The following is a 24,288-nucleotide window of genomic DNA, read 5'->3' on the forward strand; positions in this document are numbered from 1 at the left end:
TAGGATGACGAAACTATGTATGACCTACCAGGTCAACCGTTGTCATGCATGTATGATTTTGGCCCTTTTTTTGTAATTTTGACATATATGTGACTAATTTCCTTGTGTATATTGGCACAGCAAGTATGTACAAGATGCTAGAGCCATGTACAATGGGCATTAAATAAGAGAAAGGGCTAAATAATAAAAAACGAAAAGCAAGCAGGCACCTAAAGATAGATCCCTGATCAACAAGGATCACATGATAAATCTCAATCTAACCAGGGATTAGGAGGTGAACCCCAAGATAAATAATAATTGTTGGGTATAAAATACCCCCGGCCGAAGTTCGTAAAAGGCCGATCCTCCCAGGACTCTTCCGGCTTCCAACCTTGTACGGCATTTTTCTGAACTCCCCCGGCCGTCCGAGCTTCCACAATACCATCCGAACTCCTCCAGCAGTCGACCTTCCATAGTGCCCTCCAAATTCCTCCAACGGACGAACTCCTATCGTGCCATCCGGACTTCTCCAATAATGAGCTCCCCCATTCATCTACTGGACTGCTCCAAATGCTCTCCGGACTTCATTATTAGCCAACTTTCTACAGCGATCGACTACCTTCTGAATCTCTTCCAGACGTCTTCCTGCCACGAGCGACTTTACTCCGAACTTCTTTCAAACTTCGTCAATGTCCGAGCTTCTCCAACAGCAGAGCTTCTACAGTAACCAGACTCCATCCAAGTTTCTACGGCGGTCGACCGCCTTCCGGATTTCATCCGAGCTCCTACAAGAGCCGGATCCCAGCCGAACTTCTACAGCGGATGGATCCCAGACGAATTTCTACAACGGACGGGCTCCACCAGCCGGATCCCTACTCCGAACTTCTATTGCAAGCGGACTCCATCCGAGCTTCCACGGCAACCGATCTTCGTCCGAGCTTCTACAATAAGCGGCCTTCTTTCAGACTCCTACAAGAGCCGGACTTCGTCCGAACTTCTACAACAGAATTGAATCCCGGACTCCTCCAACGTTCGACCTTCCCCAGTGTCCTCAAGACTTCTCCAGCGGACGAACCTCCACAGCGCCATCCGAACTCCAATGTCGGTCGACCCTCTGCCGGATTCATCATGAAATCGGACCTCTCCGACGGTCTTCAGACGAGCTTCCACATCAGGCAAATTCCAGACGGACTTCTCTAGCAATCAGACTCCTGCCGGACTTCTCCAACAGAAAGTCTCCATCCGAGCTTCTACAGCAGATGACTTGCGCCTGCAGCATCAGCACCCAAGGCACCCGACAACAGTGGACTCGTCAGCAACCTCGAAAACATCCGAACTTCTCTTAGATTGCTGAGACAGAGAGCCATTCCGTTCCATCAGACATCCCAGCCGAGCTTCAGTCGTCAAGCCCGAACTCTCTGGCAAGTCACGACAATGGACACTACCCCACTCCGCCCTCTGTAATAGATTTCACGTGGCCCCACCACTCTCTGGCAAGTCGCGACAACGGACACCAATCCACTCTCCATAACAAACTCCACATGGCCCTGAACGGCCCACTGATGCCACTACTCTTCGTAACAAACTCTGCGTGGCCCCGAACGGCCCACTACCAGGCAATTACGAACGTCGCTATCAATCAGTTACGCTTTCCCGTCTATAAAAGAAACCCCCAGATACGTTCTTCTCTAAGCTCTAAACTCTATCTCGAAACTCTGCTAAAACTCCATTCGAGTGCTCCATTTCTGTTGAAGCAGAATACTGACTTGAGCGTCGGAGGGTCTTGCCGGAGCACCCCCAACTCCGATTTAGACTTCCCTGGCAGGTCCCGGTGGCGGCTGCGATCCCCTCAACTCCAGCTTTTCCGACGTCGGCAGAATTCTGCACCAATAGAATTGACGCTAGAGGAAGGGCTCTGTGTCTTCGCAGGACCCTTGTTCTTAAAGGAATGCTCAACGGGACTGTCTCCGGTCATCTTCTTCGACATCTTCTTCCTCTTCTCCTACCAGATCCCCACCTGATGCCTCTCCGAAAAGCATCCACCAGACGATCTACGGCCTCCGTGGCCAGATCTCAACGAGATCCGCAAGCTCCGGCCTCGTCTCCAGTTTTTCAGGCTCTTCCTCCTCCGACAACGGCGGTCGGCATGGAGCAGTTCGACCTGCTGGTTCAGCAGGTCAGGGGCCTCACCGAAGCAGTGCAGGCGATGCAACAGCAGCAACAGCATCCGCAAGCATCTGTGCGACTGAAAAGAGCATCGCCGGAGTTCCAGAATCTGACGACCGGGCGGCTTACTTGGGCCAGTCGCCCTGTGTTCCCCGGAAGGGGGAAGCAGAGGGCAGAGAGCCCTCCGTCTGATCACGATTCCACCCCCGGAGGGTCCCTACCTCCGTTCTGCCAGAAGACCCTCGAGACTCGCGGTCGAGAGGATCTCTTGGATCGAAGGTTCCAGGAGATGAACCGGCAAATCGAAGAGCTCCGCCATGTTCCCCCTGCTTGCGGTGAGGATATCTGTACTGACCCTCCTTTCTCTCAAATAATTATACATGAACCAATCCCGCCAAACTTCAAGCTCCTCCAATTTGAGAGCTACGACAGGACCTTGGATCCGGTTGATCACCTGAAGGCCTTTCGGACAATGATGCTGCTCCACGGCGCGCCAGACGCCATCCTGTGCCGAGCTTTCCCGTCTACCTTGAAGGGAGCAGCAAGAAACTGGTACTCGACACTGAAACCGAGTACTATCTTCTCCTTTGATCAGATGAGCCACCAGTTTGCTGCTCATTTCGTCAGCAGCCGGCGTCCCCAGAGAGGTTCGGAGTCTCTCATCAACATCAAGCAAAAGGAGAGAGAATCCATCCGAACTTACGTCAACTATTTTAACGCCGCCGCATTAGAGGTCCGAAACTTGGACCAATCAGTTGCAATGGCCGCCCTGAAGAGCGATCTTCAAAAGAACGATCTTTTGTTTTCCTGGAAAAGAAGTATTCCAGGGACTTCGCTGATTTGCTGGCTCGGACCGAAGAGTATGCCCGAGCAGAGGAAGCCTTCAAGATGAAGGATGAGGAGGCCGCGAAGGAGCGGCAGGCGGGTGACTCCAGCAAGCCCGCAGCTGAAAAAGGACCGAGTGAAGCTCAGCCACGTTCTCGAACTCTCCTCGGACACAAGCGTGTCCGAACTCCTCTCCAGACTCGTAGGCAGAGGAGCCCGGACCGCAGAGTTCGACGGAGCTCTCCTCCAGGAAGATTCCACAGCTACGCCCCTCTCAATGCTCCAAAAGCCCGTGCTGATGGAGGTCAGAGAGCAGTTGCCAAGACCGGAAAGGATGTGCACACACTCCGAGAAATGCAATCCTAACAAGTTTTGCCTCTATCATCGTGACCACGGCCACGACACGGAGGAGTGTATTCAACTCCGAGACGAGATCGAGGAGCTCATCAGACGAGGTCGGCTCGACAGATTCATCCGATTCCGGTCTGAGGGTAGGGAAGATCGGCCGAGGGCCCTACCACAGCCAAAGCTGCCAAGGAGGGAAGAACAGCCTGAAGATCGGCCTCCAATCGGGATCATCAACACCATCTCTGGAGGATCCCGATGGAGAGCAGACCTTCCGCGACCATGAGCTTCGAAAAATCTACGAATGTATTACCAATAACTTTGCCTTAAACAAAAGTTCCATATTTGCATATCTTTTCTTTTGGCATGAGCTTGTAACGACAAGGAATAGCTCCTTCAGACAATCGAAATTAAGCGTGTCAGGAACAAGAGGAGGACCACATCCCAACACAAACGAAGGCCCAATTATTTAGGAACCGGATGGGAGGAGAGGCCCTTGCAATGGCCCCTTATGTGCCCCCACAGTCATGTTAGAAACAGGAAGAGAACCTCGTCCTAACATGAGTAAAGTTGAAGGCCCGATTATTTAGAGACCGGATGGGAGGAGAGGCCCTTGCAATGACCCTTATGCGCCCCCACAGCCATGTTAGGAACAGGAGGAAAACTTCATCCTAACATAAGTAAAGTCGAAGGCCCGGTTATTTAGAGACCGGATGGGGGGAGAGGCCCTTGCAACGGCCCTTATGCGCCCCCACAGCCCTGTTAGGAACAGGAGAAGAACCTCGTCCTAACATGAGCAAAATCGAAGGCCCGATTATTTAGAGATCGGATGGGGAGAGAGGCCCTTGCAACGGCCCTTACGCGCCCCCATAGCCCTGTTAGGAACAGGAGGAGAACCTCGTCCTAAGATGAGCAAAGTCGAAGGCCTGATTATTTAGAGACCGGATGGGAGGAGAGGCCCTTACAACGGCCCTTACGCGCCCCCACAGCCATGTTAGGAACAGGAGGAGAACCTCGTCCTAACATGAACAAGGTCGAAGGCCCAGTTATTCAGAGATCGGATGGGGGGAGAGGTCCTTGCAACGACCCTTATATGCCCCCGCAGCCTTGTTAGGAACAGGAGGAAAACCTCATCCTAACATGAGCTGAAATTGATTGTGTCAGAAACAGGAGGAGAACCTCATCCTGACACAAACGAAGATCTGGTCGTTTGATACCGGATGAGGAAAACAGTCATTCAGCAGCTCCTCTACACCCCTACAATCCCGCTAGGAGCAGAGGGAAAACCCTCGCCCAAATATAAAGAAAGAGGGAGGAAAAAAAAAAGCGATGAGTTACACCAGAGATAAAAAAAAAAAAACGAACTACATCCAATCCAAGACTCAAGGGACCTCATCTCAACGAGGAAGAAAACCCTTGTCAAAAATCTTCAGTCTCTAAGGGGGAGCCCAACACTGGCAAGAGAGAATAGACTTTCTCAAAGTAACAAGAAGTTCGAATCCCAAGCTCGAACACCAGGAGAGAGCGTCAAACTCGAATGACCTCGAAAAGACCTTCGATCATGAACAAAAAGGATGAATCAACACGGCGATAACCAGGAATCTTCAAACAACGTCGACATCGAATAAGACAGAAGACAAAAAAAGCTCGATAAATGACAACTTAATGCAAGAATGGACAAGGTAATGAAAAAAATTCTTTTTCATTTCATTAGTAAAGTGCACGTTACAAAGCCTTTGAAGGCCAAAAAAAAAAAGAAGAAATGACCAGAAAAGAAAAGAATACACGGAAGAACGAAAGGTAAAAGAGGCTTTAGGAAAACTCGGCTTCTTCCGACTTCGAACTCTCGGTTCCAGCCATCATCAGGGATTGCCTTAAGTTCTCAACTTCTTCTTCCAATTCCTTCTTTCTTAACAGCATCTCTCGATACATTTGGTGGAACCGCCGACTCTCGCCCTCCGACTCCCGAAACTTCTTCCTCAGAACTTCGGACTCCGTCTCGGCATCCTTGACCGCCTGCTGCTCATAGGCCAGCTGAATCTTCAGCCGCTGCAGTTCGGCCTTCTCCTGCCCAAGGGCCATGGACAGTTCTTCCATGGTCCCCCTCAAAGAGTGGAGCTCGTCGAAGTTTTGTACCGAAACGGCCTAGACTCTCTCAGACACCTGCCTTTGAAGGCAGGCAACCTCGTCAGTCATCGTCTTGAGCCTCCTTCGATAGTCATCTACTTGCCCGCACCAGCCGGTTCGGTAGGCATTGTAGTTCGCCTCGGTATCCTGCAGCTGCTTCTGAAGGTCAAAGAATTTCTTCGACCAGTCCCGATCGTGGTCGGCCTGAGTCGTGAGCCAGGACAAGCTCCCTTCCAGCTGGTCGATCTTCTCCTGTGCAGCCGCCAGCTCGACCTCAAAGGAGCTAATCTTGGAAGCCTGAGTCCAAGATCGGTCGCTGGCGCGTTTTCGGAGTTCCTCAAGCTCCTTCACGAAGTCAGCCTTCCTCGAGGTGTAGTCCATGAAGCCCTTTTTGTGGAGATCCCAAAAGCGAGTAGCCTCCGCAATGGCTTTCGAATGGCTCTTCCTGAGTCGGTGAAGTTCGTCATCCAACTTTTTTGATTTCTTCGTTAGATGATGAACTTCTCTTCTCAGATCCTGGATCGTCGACTTCAATAGGATCCCCTGTGGCAGGGGAAGAGCTTCGGCAGGGCACTGTTATTGGGAGACAAGAGCGTTACAACACAAATCAGCGCAAGAAAATAAAAGAGAAAAAAAAGGATGCAGAATAAGAAAAAAGAGCTTTCTGTAAAGAAGAATCTGATTTCATTGATTAAATAGTTCTTAAGTACAAGAGAATGAAGAAAAGTCACAACAAAGAAAATATATATATATATACAAAATTAGAGGTTTCGGACCTCTAGGGCAGAAGTGGAGGAGCTCGGTGCCCCCGGAAGGTCGGTCGCGGCAGCCGCGGCAGTCGAAGAAGTTCCGACTGGAGAAAGACCGGCAGTGGCTTCAGAAGGTCCAGCTTCATCGTCGGATGCCTCATCCAAGAAGCCAAGGTCCAGTTCGGAAAACTTTCTGACCACCTTCTCCTGACAGAGCTCGAAGCCCTTGATGTAGGTGGCCTGACCGAAATGGACCTTCAGATCCCTCGTCTCGAAGGAGGTTTTGAACTCCTCCACTGCCCGGACCATTACCTCCGAGACCAGGGTCGGGATCTGCGCCTTCAACTCGGAGACCTCGACCTCGGCCTTCTTTCTTTCCTCCTCCAAGGCGGCCCTCAGATCTGTCGAGGTTTGTCCCTCCTTCTGCAGCACCTCTTGGAGACTCGCAACCTCGACGATCTTCTCCTTGAGGTGGGCGGCCTCGGCCAAGCGACCTTCCTCCGCCTGGGCCGCTTCCTTCTTAGCGTTGTTCATCGCCTCAATGTTGGCGATGAGCTGGTGCCCAATCTGCAAGAGCAGCCAAGGAGTCAATATAAAAGCTAAGGAATAAGCTAAGTAAAGAAGCGAGAAGAAGAAAGAAGTAAATTGATTTACCTCGAGAAAGGACCCAGAGAGTCTCAGACCCACTGCTCAGGATCGGCGTGGACGATCCTGTGGACGACCTCGGGCAGGACGCATCCGTCGACCAATCTCTTTATTAAATTCCTATTGTTGAAGGGATTCTCCCCCGGGTCCTCTTCGGAGCCGTCGGCCTCCTCGATGGCAGCCCTGCTGCTGCGGCTCTTGCGGGCTAACGTTTTCTTCCTCCTCCTCCTTTCGGCCCCCGGTGCCTCCTCGAGACGAGCCTCTGGAGCGAAAACCTCGGTCGGAGGGCTTCTTGAAGAGGCTCGGGAGATTGCGAGCTCGACGTCGGATGGGGTGTCGACGACAATGGCCGCCTGGGCAGGTGCAGCCAAGCTAGTCTCTTCTACCCTTGCCCTCTTCGCCGCCCCCGAGGATGCGGCGCCTTTCCTTTTGTGGGTCTTGAGACCCTGGGCTAGCATTCGAGCTGCGTCAGCATCCATATCTGCAACGAAAGAAGATCGGCACAGCTTAGGAAAAGTACAAGAAGAAGGAGAAAGCAGCGAATGACAAATATAAAATATATATATATAAATATATATATATATATCGGTCGGGTTGAGAGAGCTTAGGCCGACGTTAAACAAGAGTTGCTCCTTCAAGAGGTCGGAGAGGAGAGGAGCTAGATAAGCCTCGAATTTATGGGAGGCTTCAAGGTCGTCCCTTCCCAGGCTAGAAGTCCGACGGATGGAGTCCCTCAAGGAGCCCCAAGAGGGCAACCCCAGCTCCATGGTCGAACATCGGACATAGAAGTACCTCTCCTTCCAGTTGTGGATAGAAGAAGGGACACCTTTCAGCAATCCTTTTCTACCGAACTGGAGGGAGAAATACCACCAATCCTTGACCGAAGGGTGACGCTTGAAGGTATAGAAATTCTTAAACAAAGAAAGGGTTGGCTGGACTTCGGCTAAACGACAGAGGGAAAGAAATCCTATTAGAAACCTAAAGGAGTTCGGCGCTACAGAAACTAGAAAAATAATCAAAAAACGAAAAAGAACAATGACAAAGGATGGAAGCAGAAGTCGAAGCCCGACACGGAAAGCTTCCTGATATAAGCAGAAGCGGCCAGAAGGAGGGACACTAGCCCGGTCAGTTGGCCCGAAAAGCTCAAACTCGTACTCTGGAGGAACTCCGTATTGAATCCTGATCAGCGAGAGTTCGTCCGAAGTCAGAGTACTAGAAATGATGTCTGGTACAAAGATCGGACGAAGTTCATCTATGGAACTAAGATTTTGGAGGGCTGGAACGGACGAACTCTTAGAACTGCTAAAGGAGAAAGTGTTGGAGGACATTTTGAATCAAGAGAAAACCTAAAAAATCTCGAAAAAAATTGAAAAAAATAAAAAACAAAGTACTCGCGGGGAAACCGAACGGGCATAACGCAAAGGATAAAAAACGAAAGAAGAACAAGAAAGAGAGGGGTTCCAGAACTAACCTAAACTGGTCCGAAAGATGCAGGAGGGCAGCAAGGGTGATGGGGATCGACCCGAAGAGCGTCTAAAACTGAGAGGGACACGCTGGAGGAAAACGAAGTTCTCGGGGAAGAAGAAGGGCTCCAACAGAATTTTCAGACAAGGTGAAACCCCTGAAGGAGGGGGGCGGGTTTAAATAGGCAGTGGGATCCGACGCAATAATGACTACAGATCTCCTCTGGCCGATCTATAACCGCCACGTGGCCCACTCATCGTGGCAGGCGGCTAAAGGCGGCTGACAACTGACAGAATCATTATTGCGCCGTACCTAGAGCAATGCTCTAGCGGGAATTCCGAAAAAATCTTTTCGGGTCGCCTCGATTTGAAAAGACTCCAGCACCAGTGCGCCAAACGCCAAAATATCTGAAAATAACCGAGTATAAAAATCGAAGGAGACAACTTCGGCTGTGAAAGTTTCTCTTTACTTTCTACATTCGAAACCCGAACTCGAAAGTAGGGGGACTGATGTTGGGTATAAAATACCTCCAGCCGAAGTTCGTAAAAGACCGACCCTCCCAGAGGACTCTTCCGGCTTCCAACCTTATACGGTGTTTTTCTGAACTCCCCCAGCCATCTGAGCTTCCACAATACCATCCGGACTCCTCCAGCAGTCGACCTTCCAGTGTCCTCCAGATTCCTCCAACGGACAAACTCTTATCGTGCCATCCGGACTTCTCCAATAATGAGCTCCCCCATTCATCTACCGGACTGCCCCAAATGCTCTTCGGGTTTCATTATCAGCCGACTTTCTACAGCGATCGACTACCCTCTGAATCTCTTCCAGACGTCTTCCTGCCACGAGCGACTTTACTCCGAACTTCTTTCGGACTTCGTCAATGTCCGAGCTTCTCCAACAGCAGGACTTCTACAGTAACCAGACTCCATCTAAGTTTCTACGGCGATCGACCACCTTCCGAATTTCATCCGAGCTCCTACAAGAGCCGGATTCCAACCGAACTTCTACAGCGGATGGATCCCAGACGAATTTCTACAACGGACGGACTCCACCAGCCGGATCTCTACTCCGAACTTCTATTGCAAGCGGACTCCATCCGAACTTCCATGGCAACCGATCTTCGTCCGAGCTTCTACAATAAGCGACCTTCTTTCAGACTCCTACAAGAACCGGACTTCGTTCGAACTTCTACAACAGAATTGAATCCCGGACACCTCCAACGTTCGACCTTCCCCAGTGTCCTCAAGACTCCTCCAACGGACGAACCTCCACAGCGCCATCCGAACTCCACTGTCGGTCGACCCTCTGTCGGATTCCTCATGAAATTGGACCTCTCCGACGGACAATCTTCAGACGAGCTTCCACATCAGGCAAATTCCAAACGAACTTCTCTAGCAATCGGACTCCCGCCGGACTTCTCCAACAGAAAATCCCCGTCCGAGCTTCTACAGCAAATGACTTCCGCCTGCAGCATCAGCGCCCAAGGCACCCGACAACAGTGGACTCGTCAGCAACTTCGAAAACATCCGAGCTTCTCTTAAATTGCTGAGACAGAAAGCCATTTCGCTCCATCAGACATCCCAACCGAGCTTCAGTCGTCGGACCCGAACTCTCTGGCAAGTCGCGACAATGGACACTACCCCACTTCGTCCTTTGTAACAGATTCCACGTGGCCCCACCATTCTCTGACAAGTCGCGACAACGGACACCAATCCACTCTCCATAACAAACTCCACGTGGTCCTGAACGGTCCACTGACGCCACTACTCTCCGTAACAAACTCCGCGTAGCCCCGAAGGCCACTACCAGACAGTTACAGACGTCGCTATCAATCAGTTACGCTCTCCCGTCTATAAAAGAGACCCCCAGATACGTTCTTCTCTAAGCTTTAAACTCTATCTCGAAACTCTGCTAAAATCCCATTCGAGTGCTCCATTTCTGTTGAAACAAAGTACTGACTTGAACGTCGGAGGATCTTATCGGAGTATCTCCAACTCCGGTTTAGACTTCCTTTGCAGGTCCCGACGACGGCCGCGATCCCCTCAACTCCAGCTTTTCCGACATCAGCAAAATTCTGCACCAACAATAATTATTTGCTTTTGATAAGAAAAAATATGCACAATAAGCAGAGCTTTCCACTTATGTGAAAAGATCTTTTTACAGAATAATTGATGCTATTATTATAATAGCCTTATTAAGTTTTCTGATCAGTAAATTTGCTTTTCATCCTGATAATATAACTTTATAGGGAGCATACTCTTTGATGGCAGGCCTTCAATCAGGCAAATAATAAGTGAAGCTGGTCCTCCTTTTTATGTAATCTCACAGTTTTTCCTAGATACCTATCTCCATTCAAGTTTATGGTTGCCCGAGCTTTTCTAGAAAACCTAGCTCAAACTAGATTAGAACCCAATTCCAGCGGTAGTGATGGTGTGATATAAAAGCTTTAAGGCAAAATACCATCCATCTGGAATACCCTAAAGTGTCAGCAGCCTATCCATAGCCGAGTACATGTTATTTGACAAATAGTGCATATCTTTACCAATCAGTTAGCAGGTGATATGTTTCAGGACAAACCTAAGCAGGTCATAATTACCAAGATCTCATTGAATTTATGGATGCACATAATAGACCAGCAAGTAAAAGAAACAGGTTAAAAGCTTGCAACAGTTCTCCACATGGCGAGTAGTTGCATGATATAAAGAACAAATAGCATACAACATATCATGCTCAATTATTCTTAGCTCAAGAAAACCATTAGATTCGGAGTTTGCCGTACCTATGCATTTAACTTCCAATAATCCCTCGACTTCAAAGAGACACATAAGCAAAAACAAAATACATGCTATTTAATAACAGATAGGATGAGCAAACTGAGGCTTATACAAATGTAATTATAAAGGCAAACTGAAACTAGTTTTTCATGAAGGTTAAGAATTCCATGGCGGTAAATTTGCCAATACAGCAACAGCAGTAGCAGCAGCACAGCGGCAGTAGCAGCTATAGCAGCAGCAGCAGCAGAACAGTAGCACTTGCATTTCAACTGAAGCAATGAAGAAGCATTTTATTGTTAACTCAGCGTCAGTAGTTTCACATTAATTTGAGAAAACTGAAGAACTATAATTGGAAATAATTTATAAAAACATTCATGATGTTACAGAAGAAATATCAATTGCAAGCAGCAATCACGAGCAGCAATAGGGCAGCAGAGCGGCAGAGCAGTAGCACTTGCAGTTCAACTGAAGCAATGAAAGGCAGCACCTTCTTGTTAATTCACAATGTTCAATGGTTTCACTTTGGTTTAAAAAGAAATATTATTGGAAAATATTAAAAAATATCTGCTAATAATGCTGAAGAAGAACATCAATTGCAACAGAAAGGCCATGGTGGAAAAGCTGCCTCATGACCCATCCTCTGATAAACCTATATTCATAAATTCACTTATGTATGCTGCTGTAATTTCTCTCTCTTTAATGGCATTTGAGTGGTGTAACAAATGAAATTTTCAATTAGCTCATTGGTTCTAAATCATCTCTCCTTTTATTTACCAGTGTTGCAATAACTACAGCATTCATCATATAAACTAATAGCATTTAAAGAATTAACCACCTTGTTTTATTCAACAATTGTGTGAATATTCAAATCTCAAACTAACCGGCGAACTGCATGCATGAATCATCAATTTATCAGTCTTATTGCCTAGGCAATCTATTTGTGATCTATTCATCAAACGTGCCTCCTAATACAAGCACAAAATGATCTTTCCATACAACTTCATCTAACTTTCATAGTTCTACTTCTACCCTTCATCTAGTCTGACCCTTCCAACAGATCCAAGCCTCTCTTCTTACAGCACACCCTAATGCACTCCAGTATAAAGACACCTCCACCTCATCACTTATTTTTCTTTTTTTCTGTTTGGGGATAACCTGTGGAGCACCACCTTATTGTAGTTAAAATTGTACACTATTCATGCAACAAGATGAAAAAAGTGAAGTACAAATGCAGTTATATGTATCAACTATGAACAAAAACAAATTCTAAAGATCACGCAAAACAGAAATGGAATTCTAAAGACACAGGAAAAAAACAACATAATCCTTGTCTGCTGAACAACAAATAGCAGCCTAGCAAGGCACCCACAGGTCACAGCTGTTGGTCAAGGGAAAAATTTGATAAACCATCTTTATAGCATATCAATCATCCAGGCATCAATGACAAAAAGTTGACAAGACCACTAACCCCACCACCCAAGCTTCCTAAGCCTGTAAGGCTCTCAGGAATCAAAGCATCCTAAAACCCAATGCACCAAAACACACCCGACAAACTATGGATCAAGCTCAAGTCAACACCCCTTGACCCAACATGTCTATATATAAATAAAAGCCATATTAAATGGGGGAAATTATAATAGCATAACAAAGACTACGTCAGAAAGGCATGAAACTTAGGGATGCTGAAATAAGCTAACCCTAGTGGCACTCAGGAGTGGAACAAAATTTGATAAAACTGACTAGATCTTAAAGATCCTTCTGAAAGGGTATGACTAAAAGCCATATTGAATGGGGGAAATTATAATAGCATAACAAAGACCTAGCTCAGAAAGGCATAAAACTTAGGGGATGCTGACATAAGCTATCCCTAGTGGCACTCAGGAACAAATTTGATAAAACTGACTACAACAACAATAATAACAATAAATAATTAATAATTATAAGCCTTCATAAAGTGACATTCATTGTATATGAACACCTCTCATCATTAACATCAATTGTACCATTCTACTGTATCCCATGTCTCTAATCTTGCTCCCCACTTCCCTCTCTACACTGTACCACATCCGTCATGATGTTGTGAGATGACATGCCCTCAAGTTTTCGTTGATACCTTTACTCATACAAAAAACTTGGATTTAGCAGGTCATGTGGATCTGAGTATAAAATTATAAAATTCCTGAATCCAGGCTACAGTTATTAGAGACCATATCAGACATTGCTACATCATTATCATTATGTGACTAGTCATGATTCATTGACACTCAATAATTTAAAGAAGTGCCGCTAGTTTTTCTAAATCTACATGATTGCAAATATGTGGACAATGTTAGGTAGCAAAACATGTGAATAAGAAGAAATTTTTCATTCAAACCTGACAAAGTATATGCATCAGCTATGGACCAGTCTGCTTGGGTTTGCAGCTGCTGGATGATAGAAACGACAGAGACTTCGATGGCAAATTCCACGCCGAAAATCACGGCAGACTTCAACTTGGTTGTCAATCACCTATTAGAAGCACAAAGATTGTGAAAGTAACCATCAAAGCACGTTAGCAAAAATTAATGCATATTAAATTCAAAGATCATGACCGCATCCAGAGACAGCATCATTAGATAGTTGTACCTTGGTTTGAGAATCAGGGTGGGCATATTTACATAAATCTCGGTTACACATTTTCTTCAGGAAGTCCTTGCAAACAGGTAGAATTTCCTGATCTACATATTATACAACAAATTATACTAAAAGTGATACTAACAATTGTACCGCAAAAATATGTAGACTGAAAAATAACAGTGTCCTCACTATGCCCCAAATCAAAAGACAAAAAAAAAAAAAAGTAAAAAAAGATGGCATGACTATTCCCCAAATCAAAAGACAAAAATAGCAAGTAAAAAAAGATGCAATAACAATTATTATTTCTTGCTTTATATTTTTTCTTAAGATTCTTTAGCAACTTTTGCCCTCATAAAATTGGAAGGACAGTGCTTAGTTTTGCTCGACCATTTTATAACAATATAAGTGTTTGCTACTTAGGCAAAACCATATTCCCTCACTTATCCAAATATATATATATATATATATATATATATAGAGAGAGAGAGAGAGAGAGAGATTCTTCCTTGTACACTCTTAAGAATGATAAAACTAAAGTTCGCAGTAATGATGCATCACCGCCCCAAAAAGCGGACATACCATACCAAACCAGTACCCAAATGATACTCAGTACAAGGGGGCATACCAAGTACGCCAACCGACCTTATACCAAGCATACCAATTGTGAACCTTGGTTAAAGTCATATAAATAAAAACCACTTTTTGGATTCAAAAGCTAAGAGTGATTCAAAACCTTCAAGGTTATAAAAATCTTTGTCAAGCATTAAGTTTTAGGACCAATTCAAAGGTCAATCAAACTTTGAGAATATTGAAAAAATAAATTAAACATTTGTTAGGAACACTTGTGATGTTGTAGGTGATGATACTGAGAACCATTCCCTAAATCAATCATCAAACTGAAACGACAAGATTTACATCCTATATGATACTGACTAAGTCAAATAGTTAGGAACAGATGATAAAAATAATAACGAGAGGTGGGATTGGAAACGATGACATGGAGGTGAAGCAGTTGATAGCCCTACTAATCATGACATGGTAAGCATTGGCAACCATATGACTTGATATCATGCAACCCCTTAACATATCTTCAAGAAAATCATCTAAACTAATTCACATGTGAATTTATTCACTGCTTGTTATTTTCCTATGCATGCTTGGTGATCTATTCACAAAGTATTTCAGTTTCAAAGAGAAAATTGATTGTTATTACACAAGGGTAGGGATACAAGGACCTTCTAATATTCTATTGGTTAGGTATACACCAATAAGTTAATTCTGTCATGTCTAAAGTGTCTTAATTTCTTTATTCTGTATCCATTATTACATAATCCTAAAGTCATTGTCACAAACTCATTATTTTTAGACAAAAGGTCTTGCAAAAGGCAAGTGATATTGCCATAGCAAAAATAACAATTGCCAGAGCTATTTTTTAATATGCACAAATTTTCCATTGATGGTAGTGAGCCTTGTTGAAACCATGACACACATAGAAATTTAGATCTTATGTGGCTTTTTCCATCACCTCCTTGATGCTCTCCTTGGCCCCTATGAAATTTTTTCTCCTTGTAATTTCCATTTTCATTCTTTTTATCAAGTCTGACCACCTCTAGGCTCATTCACATCTCATCAAGTGCGATTCTGCAGTGCAATGTGGGCAAGAGTTCATGAGGAAGGGGAGGAAGCATAGAGCAAGGGTGTAAGTTGCTGCCGATCTCACTGACACTGTCACAACAGGATGCATTCCTTTTGCAACCAAAGGAAGTGAAGACGATGAAAGGAAGATAACAAGGAGTAACAGCAAAAAAGAAGAAGAAGAAGAAGTATAGGAAGAATGGATAGGCAGATGACCCCATCATATCTCCCCTTGGATCCAGTCCTCCACAAATGGAAAGTTTTAATAGATAGATTGCTATGCTTCAACAAATCTCATCAATTGCAATATCCTTATCAACTATCCCCCACCTTCTCCTCCTTTATCATCTCTCTCTCTCTCTTTCTCCTTTTTTTTTTTTGCCTATACCCCTCCCTCTTTTCCTCCTAATCTTCCCATCCTATTTTGCTTCTTCTTCCCTTTTGGTTGTAGACGGAGAGGCCGCATCCCCTTATGCATTAGGGATTGATAGGGAAGGGACATATATGTTCATTTTAAGGGAAAAACATTTTTTACAACTTCTTTTTAGGATGGCAGACTTATCAATGTGCAAAAGTGTGCTCTGGCAGCAGTAATCCAGCTTTGGCAATACCACCTGCCTTTGCAGAAACAAAATCTAAGTGGAACTCCAAGCTGATATCCATCCAGTAAAAAAAAGACCAAAATTCCCAATCTAATGCACCCAAAAAAATTGTTTCATCTTTTAGTATTGCATACTTCCCAAAAATATAATATACTCTGCATTTTTTAAATTTAGGAAACAGTTCTATTCATGACCACCTTAGTTTGATCTTTTCTTACACATGATTCAATGTAAAGAACTTCTTGCAGGTGAGAAAGAAACATTAGAAAAAAAAAATATTGGATGCTCACTATCCTCCTAGATGCCTGTGCAAGTTTCATGTATTCATATATGGAACAAACTATGCAAGTGCAACCATAACCATATGCTCATATAGTTTTCATAACGAAGTGCACAGCATGTAAAATTTTCATGATGCCCTAAAGAACCTAAAGTGGGAGCTTTCCATTCCACAATTTCCAAAGCCATGTCCAAATATCAACAAACACAAAATTCTTTAATTCATGGAAGTTAATTTATAGGCAATTCAAAGAACCAAAAAAATACAAGTGACAACGATATATACTTAAAGTTATACCATTTCCAGTTCGAGGAGGAGAACTAGAAGGCTTCATAGCAGCTCCATGTTGTTGCACATGAACCTATAATCAGATGGAACAAAATGTTTCTAGTCAGTTATCAAGGCTTTTTTTACCAATCAAGAAGATAATAATTTTATTTATCTATAGATTCCAATATTATCATCAGACAGCAGAAAAGAATAGGTATCACTATATCTTTACAATAAATGGCAATAAAACAACCACAACTGATAGTTAAAAAGTAATGCATACGCGCATGTCGCAAAATGCGAAAATCCATAGCTAGGTCACTTTTTCAAGAGCTTGTTGAACTGAATGTTGTCTTCTGTTTATGTATATTGGTGGTTTTGGTAGAATGTACATAGCTACGAATGAGCCAGTCCATAAAATGGCATATGCCTTGGCATCCAGCTGTTAATGAATCTCAATTTTTCATCTAGACCTTTACTTACCATTTCCCCAATTATTTTAATTTTGAATAAATTACTATTGCCATTCTTGACGTAGTACTTATCTACTTGCACATCTAACACCTACAGCAACATACTCAATGCATGTTGAGATGAAGTTCTTGACACTTAATTAAGGTGAACATAACCAAAAACATTGACATTAGAAATGTCATACCTGGCATATCTGCCAGGTCCGTGGCAGCAAACACGCTACATTCAGCCAATTCAACAGTGAACTACTAGCTTCCATGGTATCAGTATACTACTGGTGAATCTTGGGTTTCTGTTCTTTCTTGCCAAGTTGGCCTACCTCTGCATTCAGCACAAGTGGTCATTAGCAATTTCTTGATAAACATCATATTGCTGGACCTGTTATTTTTCTACTTTTCTATTGTTGTAGGAGACACTATGGAGGAACAAACAATTTGGCTTTTAAGAGTAGCTGTTGCTCAAAACAGAGTTAATAACATTGGAAATACTATGGATATGGGATTGGGTAGGACTCTTAACACAGTTATAATACAAACTCTAAAAATTTAAAATGCACATACAACAAAAATTCGTATGATATAACTAAAGGTCTTTATATATGTAAAATATTTAAACATATGTAGGGACATTACATATGATAGATAATTTTTTTTGCATTAAATAGTCAATAGTTCTATGCTCATCAGTGTCATTCTATAGGCTCTAAAGTTAGAGCAATGCCCATGATGATGAAGGCCAAATGAAGTTTTTTATTACCACAGATCATTGTTACTTGTAGCAAATTAGTAACTCATACTGCTGGGCATACTCTACCATACCAATAAGGTACTGCTACAGTACCAAGGTTCAATATGGCACAAGGATCAAACCGGCCTATACTAAGAAAGACCACCCGGTTTCACTTGGTTTCGTGCTATATGAACTTGTACTGCCCTTTTTTTAAGGCACTCCTAAGCCTACTTTGGTACATGTGTTATACCATATAGTACTTAATGCACCGTATGTACCAATAAAGTACCAGATGCCCATACAGCGGACCTTGTTTTAGATGATTGTAGTTTCAGAGGATGCTTGTGCAATCCAATTTGATCCAACCAAGACCAATTGTTACCCATCCTACCAAAAGTACATAGGCATGTTCCCAATATACATCAAACATAACCTCGTCACATGTGAAACCATTTTCTTTTGAAATACATGGATATTCAAAGGAACTATGTAATACTTAACATGTTTATACTAAAGTTGTTTCGGTATAAGTAACAATATTTCGCATCTACAAATTCACCTTCATAAAATATCATTGTCCAAATAGTCTCTAATTTTTTTTTGGCAACCACTTAGAAATGAAGGGGGAAGAAATTCCACGATTGAAGGAAGAAAAAGAACGGTCATGAAATGCATTTCATATTACAACAACAAAGCAGTGGTAACTTCAATTGTCAAAATGAATACCAAATGAGGGTGATTAAGGCTTGAGGAGGTAATTTATGATCCGGCAGCCAACATGACCCAATAAGTGGTTCAAACCTGGCATAATGGGTCCAGTCATAAATAGGTCAGCGCAACATAATCCATTCACTAACTGGTTCAAATTCAGGTTGAGTCCTAGCCCATCTAATCATTTCAATCTGTTCAATAATTGGGTCAGGTCGGCATGTTATGATCCATCCCAATTAAGTCTTGTTTAACTTAAAACCTATTCAATCCATTTAATCCAATCTGACCTAGTTATTAAATAGGTTTGTGAGATGGGTTGGGTTCGCGTCTAATAAAGACGTTGGGCTTGGACTTGGATTTTTACTCATTTAATAAGCAGGTCGGCTTTGGGTTAACAAATATCCAATCTGACTTGTATCTGATTTGACTTAACCCGATCCATCGCCACCCCTAGCTGAGGCCAAACCAACAGAAGAGAACTAATCCAGAAAGCACTATATATATCATTATCCTACAATTACATGATAACAACATGCTAAAAGCAAAAAGTAATAAAAACATATGCATATGAAATTATAAAAACAGTAAAACATGACAAAGTAGATATGGTAGGAAACATGAACATAAAGTAGTGGAAATATCTCTAACCTGAGCCGTCGCATGGCTTGAACATGAGAGTACCTACAAGATTTGCGTTCGCACTTTCCACGTAAAAAGTCTTGGCAAACCTTTATTCAAAAATTGAGAAAAAAAAAAAGTTATATTACAAAATAAATTGACATATAATGCATAAACATAAAATAACAAGGAATATGCAATCCCTAAATGCACACATGTTGTATATACATATGTTTGTAAGAGATCGATTGCATGTATCTATATCATATGCATGTCATATGTACATATGTCTGTAAGAGATCACTTGCATGGCTCCTAGTTGACCATGAATTTTTATCAAAGAATCATCTTGTGATAAAAAAAAAATGTCACTGCATGAGGCTCCCCCCATTGTAGGTATGGAGAGAGTTAGATGTACACAACCTTACATCCATGTGCAGAGAGGCTATTTTCATGTTCAAACATATGACCTTCATATGACAGTGGAGCAACCTTACCGCTATGCAAAGGCTTACCTTCTAGAAAAATTTATGATATCTGCACACCTAAGGGCTGTTTGGTTAACAAGTTTTATTAAAATGTATATACAAACACTCAAAATGAATGAGTTTTACAAAATTGGTTGTTTGGGTGTTTTCCATAAAACTGGTTTTGTCCAAATTGACAAGTCATAAAATCTGAAAAGTAGTTTTTATGGAAAACAAGTCTCTCCATATTTTTTGTAAAACTTTTTTTTTTTAACATAACATCATGTTTTATGGATATCTATTATAGTAAAACTCAGAGGCAACCAAACAGCCCCTTAAAATGGTAAAAATGAATATTTTGGATTAATATTGCTTAGCAAATGGAAATTCAGTAATGATTGGAGCATTATTTTGAGCTTTACAGGATTATTTTCTGCAACTGGTTCTCCAAACAGCATATCTTAGCCTGGAAGTTTGCATGGGTTTTCAACTTACGAACTTCTAAGATTGCTATCTATTCTGTTCTTTTATTATGAAACTGTAGGATTCTTCTTCTTTTTGGAGATTCTAGGGAAGTACGCAACAGTGCTGCCGTCACTAAAATTTAATACATGCTTCAATTTAACATGAATGTCCAAAAATTAAAGGGACAGAGAAAGCCCTACATGGATATTTGACAAAATCAGATACTTTCAACTAGATTAGACATTGAAAGATTTGAAACAATCAAACACATTTTGGAGAAAACAATGAAAAGAGTTGTACAAAAGCAATAGCAAATCTCTCTCATGTTCAAGAAAGAGAGGTGGCTCAAGCATCCAAGACAGTGAAATCAACTTTAATTTCTGAGAAAGTTTACAACCAATTTGGTGGAGCGAAAGTGTTCTACATGAAGTTGTTTTAAGGCATCCCAGTTCTGAGCTCAACCAAGAGGAGTTTCACTAAGAATATAGGAACAAAATGAATACCACTAATGTGAGCAGAAAAAATCACCTAAAAGGTCTGGGGTAAAAGAAGAAGAAGAAAATATCATGTGCAGCAGGGACTTAAATAAAAGCAGTTCAAAAAAAAAAAAAAAACATTACATATCAAGGTTGATGCGTACAATGCAACCATAATTCAGTGTCAAGCACTTGAAGAGAACAATATTTATATTTTACTTATCAAAGACTAAATTTAAATGAAACAAGAGCAGTAAGAAAAGAAAGTACCTAACTGTATAGACTTAAATTTAGGTAGAGTAGCTTACTATAGCACATTGGTCGATTGACATATGGTGAGCAAAGCGGCATTCCTTTGCAGCTCTTAAACATCGACCCCGCATGAAATCCTACAAACCTGAAACAATTATAACAGGAAAAAAAATGATAAGGATCCAGAGCACAATCAAGAAGATGGCATGCACAATATAAATACATCTTCTTCATAACCTATGACCCTTAATTTAAAGAACTACTACCTGAACTGAATCAGGTATGCTGGAGGCACTCTACATATAATAAAGCCTCATGACTTGACAAAAGAAGATGCAGGCCACATACTACAATTGCCAATTGCTGATCTATAACTTAGAAATCTATGATACAACATCAAGTTTTTGTATCAGCACAAATGGGATTCTGATATAGCACTTCATTACTTTAGTATAAGAAGAGTAAGATCTCATTTTCTTGATAGACATTAAAATGGGAAAGTAAGTGCACATTGTATGAAAAAGAATTTTGATCTCACGAAATCAAAAGAAGAATATATAGTACTCACACATATTTATAGCTGAAGGTAACTGAAGCAAAGCGTAATATAAGTAATGTATTCTAATTAAGACAAGATCTCTGTCATAATTGCTTAGTTCCATATAGACTATAATTTCTGCCAATGTCAAAGGTGAAGGAGCGAAACAGAGAGATATTAGCCTCCAATGAATTAGTTTTTTTTTTTTTTGGTAATTTTTACCGGTTATATTTAAAAATACAAAAAAAAAAAAAAAATGGTACAGGCATATAATCCTCAGAGAGCATTTAGTATATGACAATCACCAAAAATAAAAAAACCAGCATCAGCGGTGCTCGATAGTCACAACCAAAATAAGAATTCATAACAACATAAAACTAAACAAAAGCAAGCTTACCGTCTCCACTCTAGGATCTTGTATGCCGATTGCTTTCAGGAGCGACCTAAAGCAAGCACAACCAAGCCATTTAGGCTACAGCTTATTTCCAAGGCTGCATATACAAATTTTGCTTCCACATCAAGTTTCTTCACTTCATTAGGATTCAAAATTCTTTTTCGAACTTCTCTTACAAGACTTTTCATTTCCAACAACTTAAAGAATTGAGAAAATGTAATTATGCATGTAACTCAATAAAAAGCACAGTTCAGCGATCTTTTGATTCAGCGATCCGAATTCATTCAGGAAGGCCAAGAAACGCGATAGCACTTTTCTGAATTCAAGAAAATCACATGCAACTAAGGTATCAAGAATTGAACAAAGTGTCAACCCAAAACTAACAAACTTGAAATCCCTAAAACCTAACACAAAAAAGAAAGCAGGAAATTCCAAGATAGCAGAAACTATACTCTTGGATATGAGGAGGAGGATGGTATAGCGGCAAGTCCTCCCGCGGAGCAGTGATTCCGAAGCGAATCCGCGCACGCCGTCACCTTATCCCTACGAGATCAAACCGTTCATGTAACAACGGCGACGGCTATTTGGAGATAGCGAGAGGCGGGGAGAGACCTAGGGGTTTTGATTACCGCTCGACGGAGACGGTGGAGTGGGGGTGAGCGAACTTGCAGTCGAATCTGGGATCGCCGGCAGATATGGCGGATGAAGTCCTTGCAGACCTCGACAGTGAGGTCGGTCCGCGCCGCTTGCCGCCGTCGCGGTCGTCCCCATTGTGGTGACTCCGGGGGCTGGGGCTCCAGGATGGAGATCGATACCGCTTCCGGGGGAAGGTGCGGAGAAGGAGAAGAGGAAGACGGTTAGGGGTTGCCGAAGCCATCGGGCGGAGAAGACGGATGAGAGGGAGGGTGAGGTTGGGAACGACAAGAAGGGACGAAAAGGAAATGGAATGAAGGAGACGGCTTTTGGGGATGATAATACGGTAGGCGCCGTAATGCGGCGTGCGCTGGACGCGAACTGGGGGCAAAAATAATTAAAATAAGAAACAAAAATCAGTGGAAAGGGGGGGATCGAACCCGTGCCTCTCGCATGCAAAGCGAGCGCTCAACTATTTGAGCTACATACCCACGTGATAAATCGGTTCTGGAACCATTTTATTACCTACTCATTAATATCCCAACTAACCCTTTGAGCTAGAGAAATGGCTCGTTTTCCCAGCAGCCATTTTCCAAACACTACTTACAGAAAGCTATTGGCATGAGAGTGCAGCTATAGAAAAAGGTACTTTTATAAGGAGACAAAATTTTTAGACTACCGGGGGTTAATACTGTCAAAATGAGTTTATCCGATCCAATCCGATCCGACTCATAAAAACTTAGAATTTGATGGATCGAATCGGACTAGGCCCAACCAAAAAATGAGACACAATATAGCTGGCCCAGTCCATCCCTTTAGAGCTATAGGCCAGCCGGACCAGTCCGTGAGCCTTGAACCTTAAATGACTGAAGAGTGAAGAATGAAAAAAAAGAGAAACAGAGAGGAAGAGAGTCTCGACGATCGAGTCTGAAGAGTGGAGAGAAATCGAGAGAGTCTGAGGGAGGTCGGAAGCAACGCAGATCTGACTCAAAGAATGGAGAGATCGAGAGAGTTGAGAAAGAGGAGCCGTGGTCGGATTTGACTCAGAGATGGCGCGCTTTGAGCGGTTGAGCCTGGAGAGTGGAGAGAGTTCGAGAGAGGCAGCACGGATCTAACTCGGAGAGTGGAGAGATCGAGAGAGCCGAGGAGGAAAAGGAGCTGCAGCTGGATTTGACTCAGAAGTGGTGGCACCGACGATGACGAGGAGGAGGGAGTTCATCCGGAGGTTGGATGGAGGGACGTCCATCGACAGAAAGAAGGAGGCCCAAAGGAGGAGGGAGATAGCCTGAGATTGGATGGAGAGGCGTCCATTGGCAGAAGAGAAGGGAGCCGGCATATCTTGATTCGTGATCAGACTCAGAGGTCGGAGGCGGCGGCACCGACGATGAGGAGGAGGGGATCTGTAGAGCTAGGAGGCGAAAAGAAAAGAACCGACAGAGACAGTCATTCTGCTGGTTGCGGCGGCCAACGATGTAGGACAACGGGGCTCAGGAGTCAGAGATTAAAAGATAAATAATTTTTTAAAAATTTTCATGACCCAATCCGAGCTAGCTCAGTCCAACCCATATTAGTCTTTGGACTGATGTGGGATGGACCAAACTAGCCCGGTTATTATTTGGACTATTCATATGGCAGCCCAGCCAACCCCATTTATAGGGTTAAACCGGACCGACCTTGTGGACCAAGTCTATTTTGACAGCTCTACCAGAGGTGGTGATAATGGAAGTCTAAAATAGTAGAAGAAAAATATATCAAGATGATTTTTTTTTTTTTTTTTTTGATGATGATGAAGAAGGGTGGATCCTTGTCTTCCATCCCATACTAATCTCAATCCTTGAGAACTAAGCAAACCATAATCAAATCCTTACCTTCTATCCATGCAGCAGGAGGTGATACCATTCAAACTAAATGCATACTCATGAGGCTAAATCGATAGAAGTAAATTCAAATCCATTGAGACATCTCGTGGAACATCAAAAACAGAACACATCCCATATATCGGAACAAGACTGTCCCTACATCCTAATAGAAACCGAAACAACCCCCATACCATG

The 24,288-nt window shown here is 43.1% G+C and overlaps 2 protein-coding genes across 2 annotated transcripts; both read right to left on the bottom strand.

Moving 5' to 3' along the window:
• Positions 1–5,001: 5,001 nt before the first annotated feature.
• Positions 5,002–10,859, bottom strand: LOC140851576 (uncharacterized). Its single transcript, XM_073243434.1, has 2 exons — positions 6,846–10,859; positions 5,002–6,758 (listed from the first exon to the last, which is right to left on the bottom strand). Exon 2 carries the CDS (start codon positions 6,723–6,725, stop codon positions 6,204–6,206), a length of 522 nt encoding a protein of 173 aa, XP_073099535.1. The 5' UTR covers positions 6,726–6,758; positions 6,846–10,859; the 3' UTR covers positions 5,002–6,203.
• A 141-nt stretch (positions 10,860–11,000) lies between these two features.
• LOC105051728 (uncharacterized) lies at positions 11,001–23,570 on the bottom strand. Its single transcript, XM_073242996.1, is given in 18 exon segments — positions 11,001–11,343; positions 13,449–13,582; positions 13,700–13,791; positions 16,505–16,568; positions 17,136–17,222; positions 17,959–18,067; positions 19,040–19,119; positions 20,726–20,806; positions 21,605–21,650; positions 22,054–22,081; positions 22,084–22,101; positions 22,104–22,144; positions 22,231–22,274; positions 22,276–22,343; positions 22,346–22,434; positions 22,436–22,615; positions 22,764–22,833; positions 23,351–23,570. Coding segments are annotated over 17 exon segments (1,434 nt in total). The 3' UTR covers positions 11,001–11,343; positions 13,449–13,465.
• Between the last annotated feature and the right edge of the window lie 718 nt (positions 23,571–24,288).

The sequence above is a fragment of the Elaeis guineensis genome, chromosome 9, assembly GCF_000442705.2.
Source record: "Elaeis guineensis isolate ETL-2024a chromosome 9, EG11, whole genome shotgun sequence".
In the NCBI taxonomy this organism is placed as follows: Eukaryota; Viridiplantae; Streptophyta; class Magnoliopsida; order Arecales; family Arecaceae; genus Elaeis; species Elaeis guineensis.

Bases quoted from the DNA above. Each gene is read 5' to 3' on its own strand.
- LOC140851576 (XM_073243434.1), bottom strand. From the start codon at position 6,725: ATGAACAACGCTAAGAAGGAAGCGGCCCAGGCGGAGGAAGGTCGCTTG.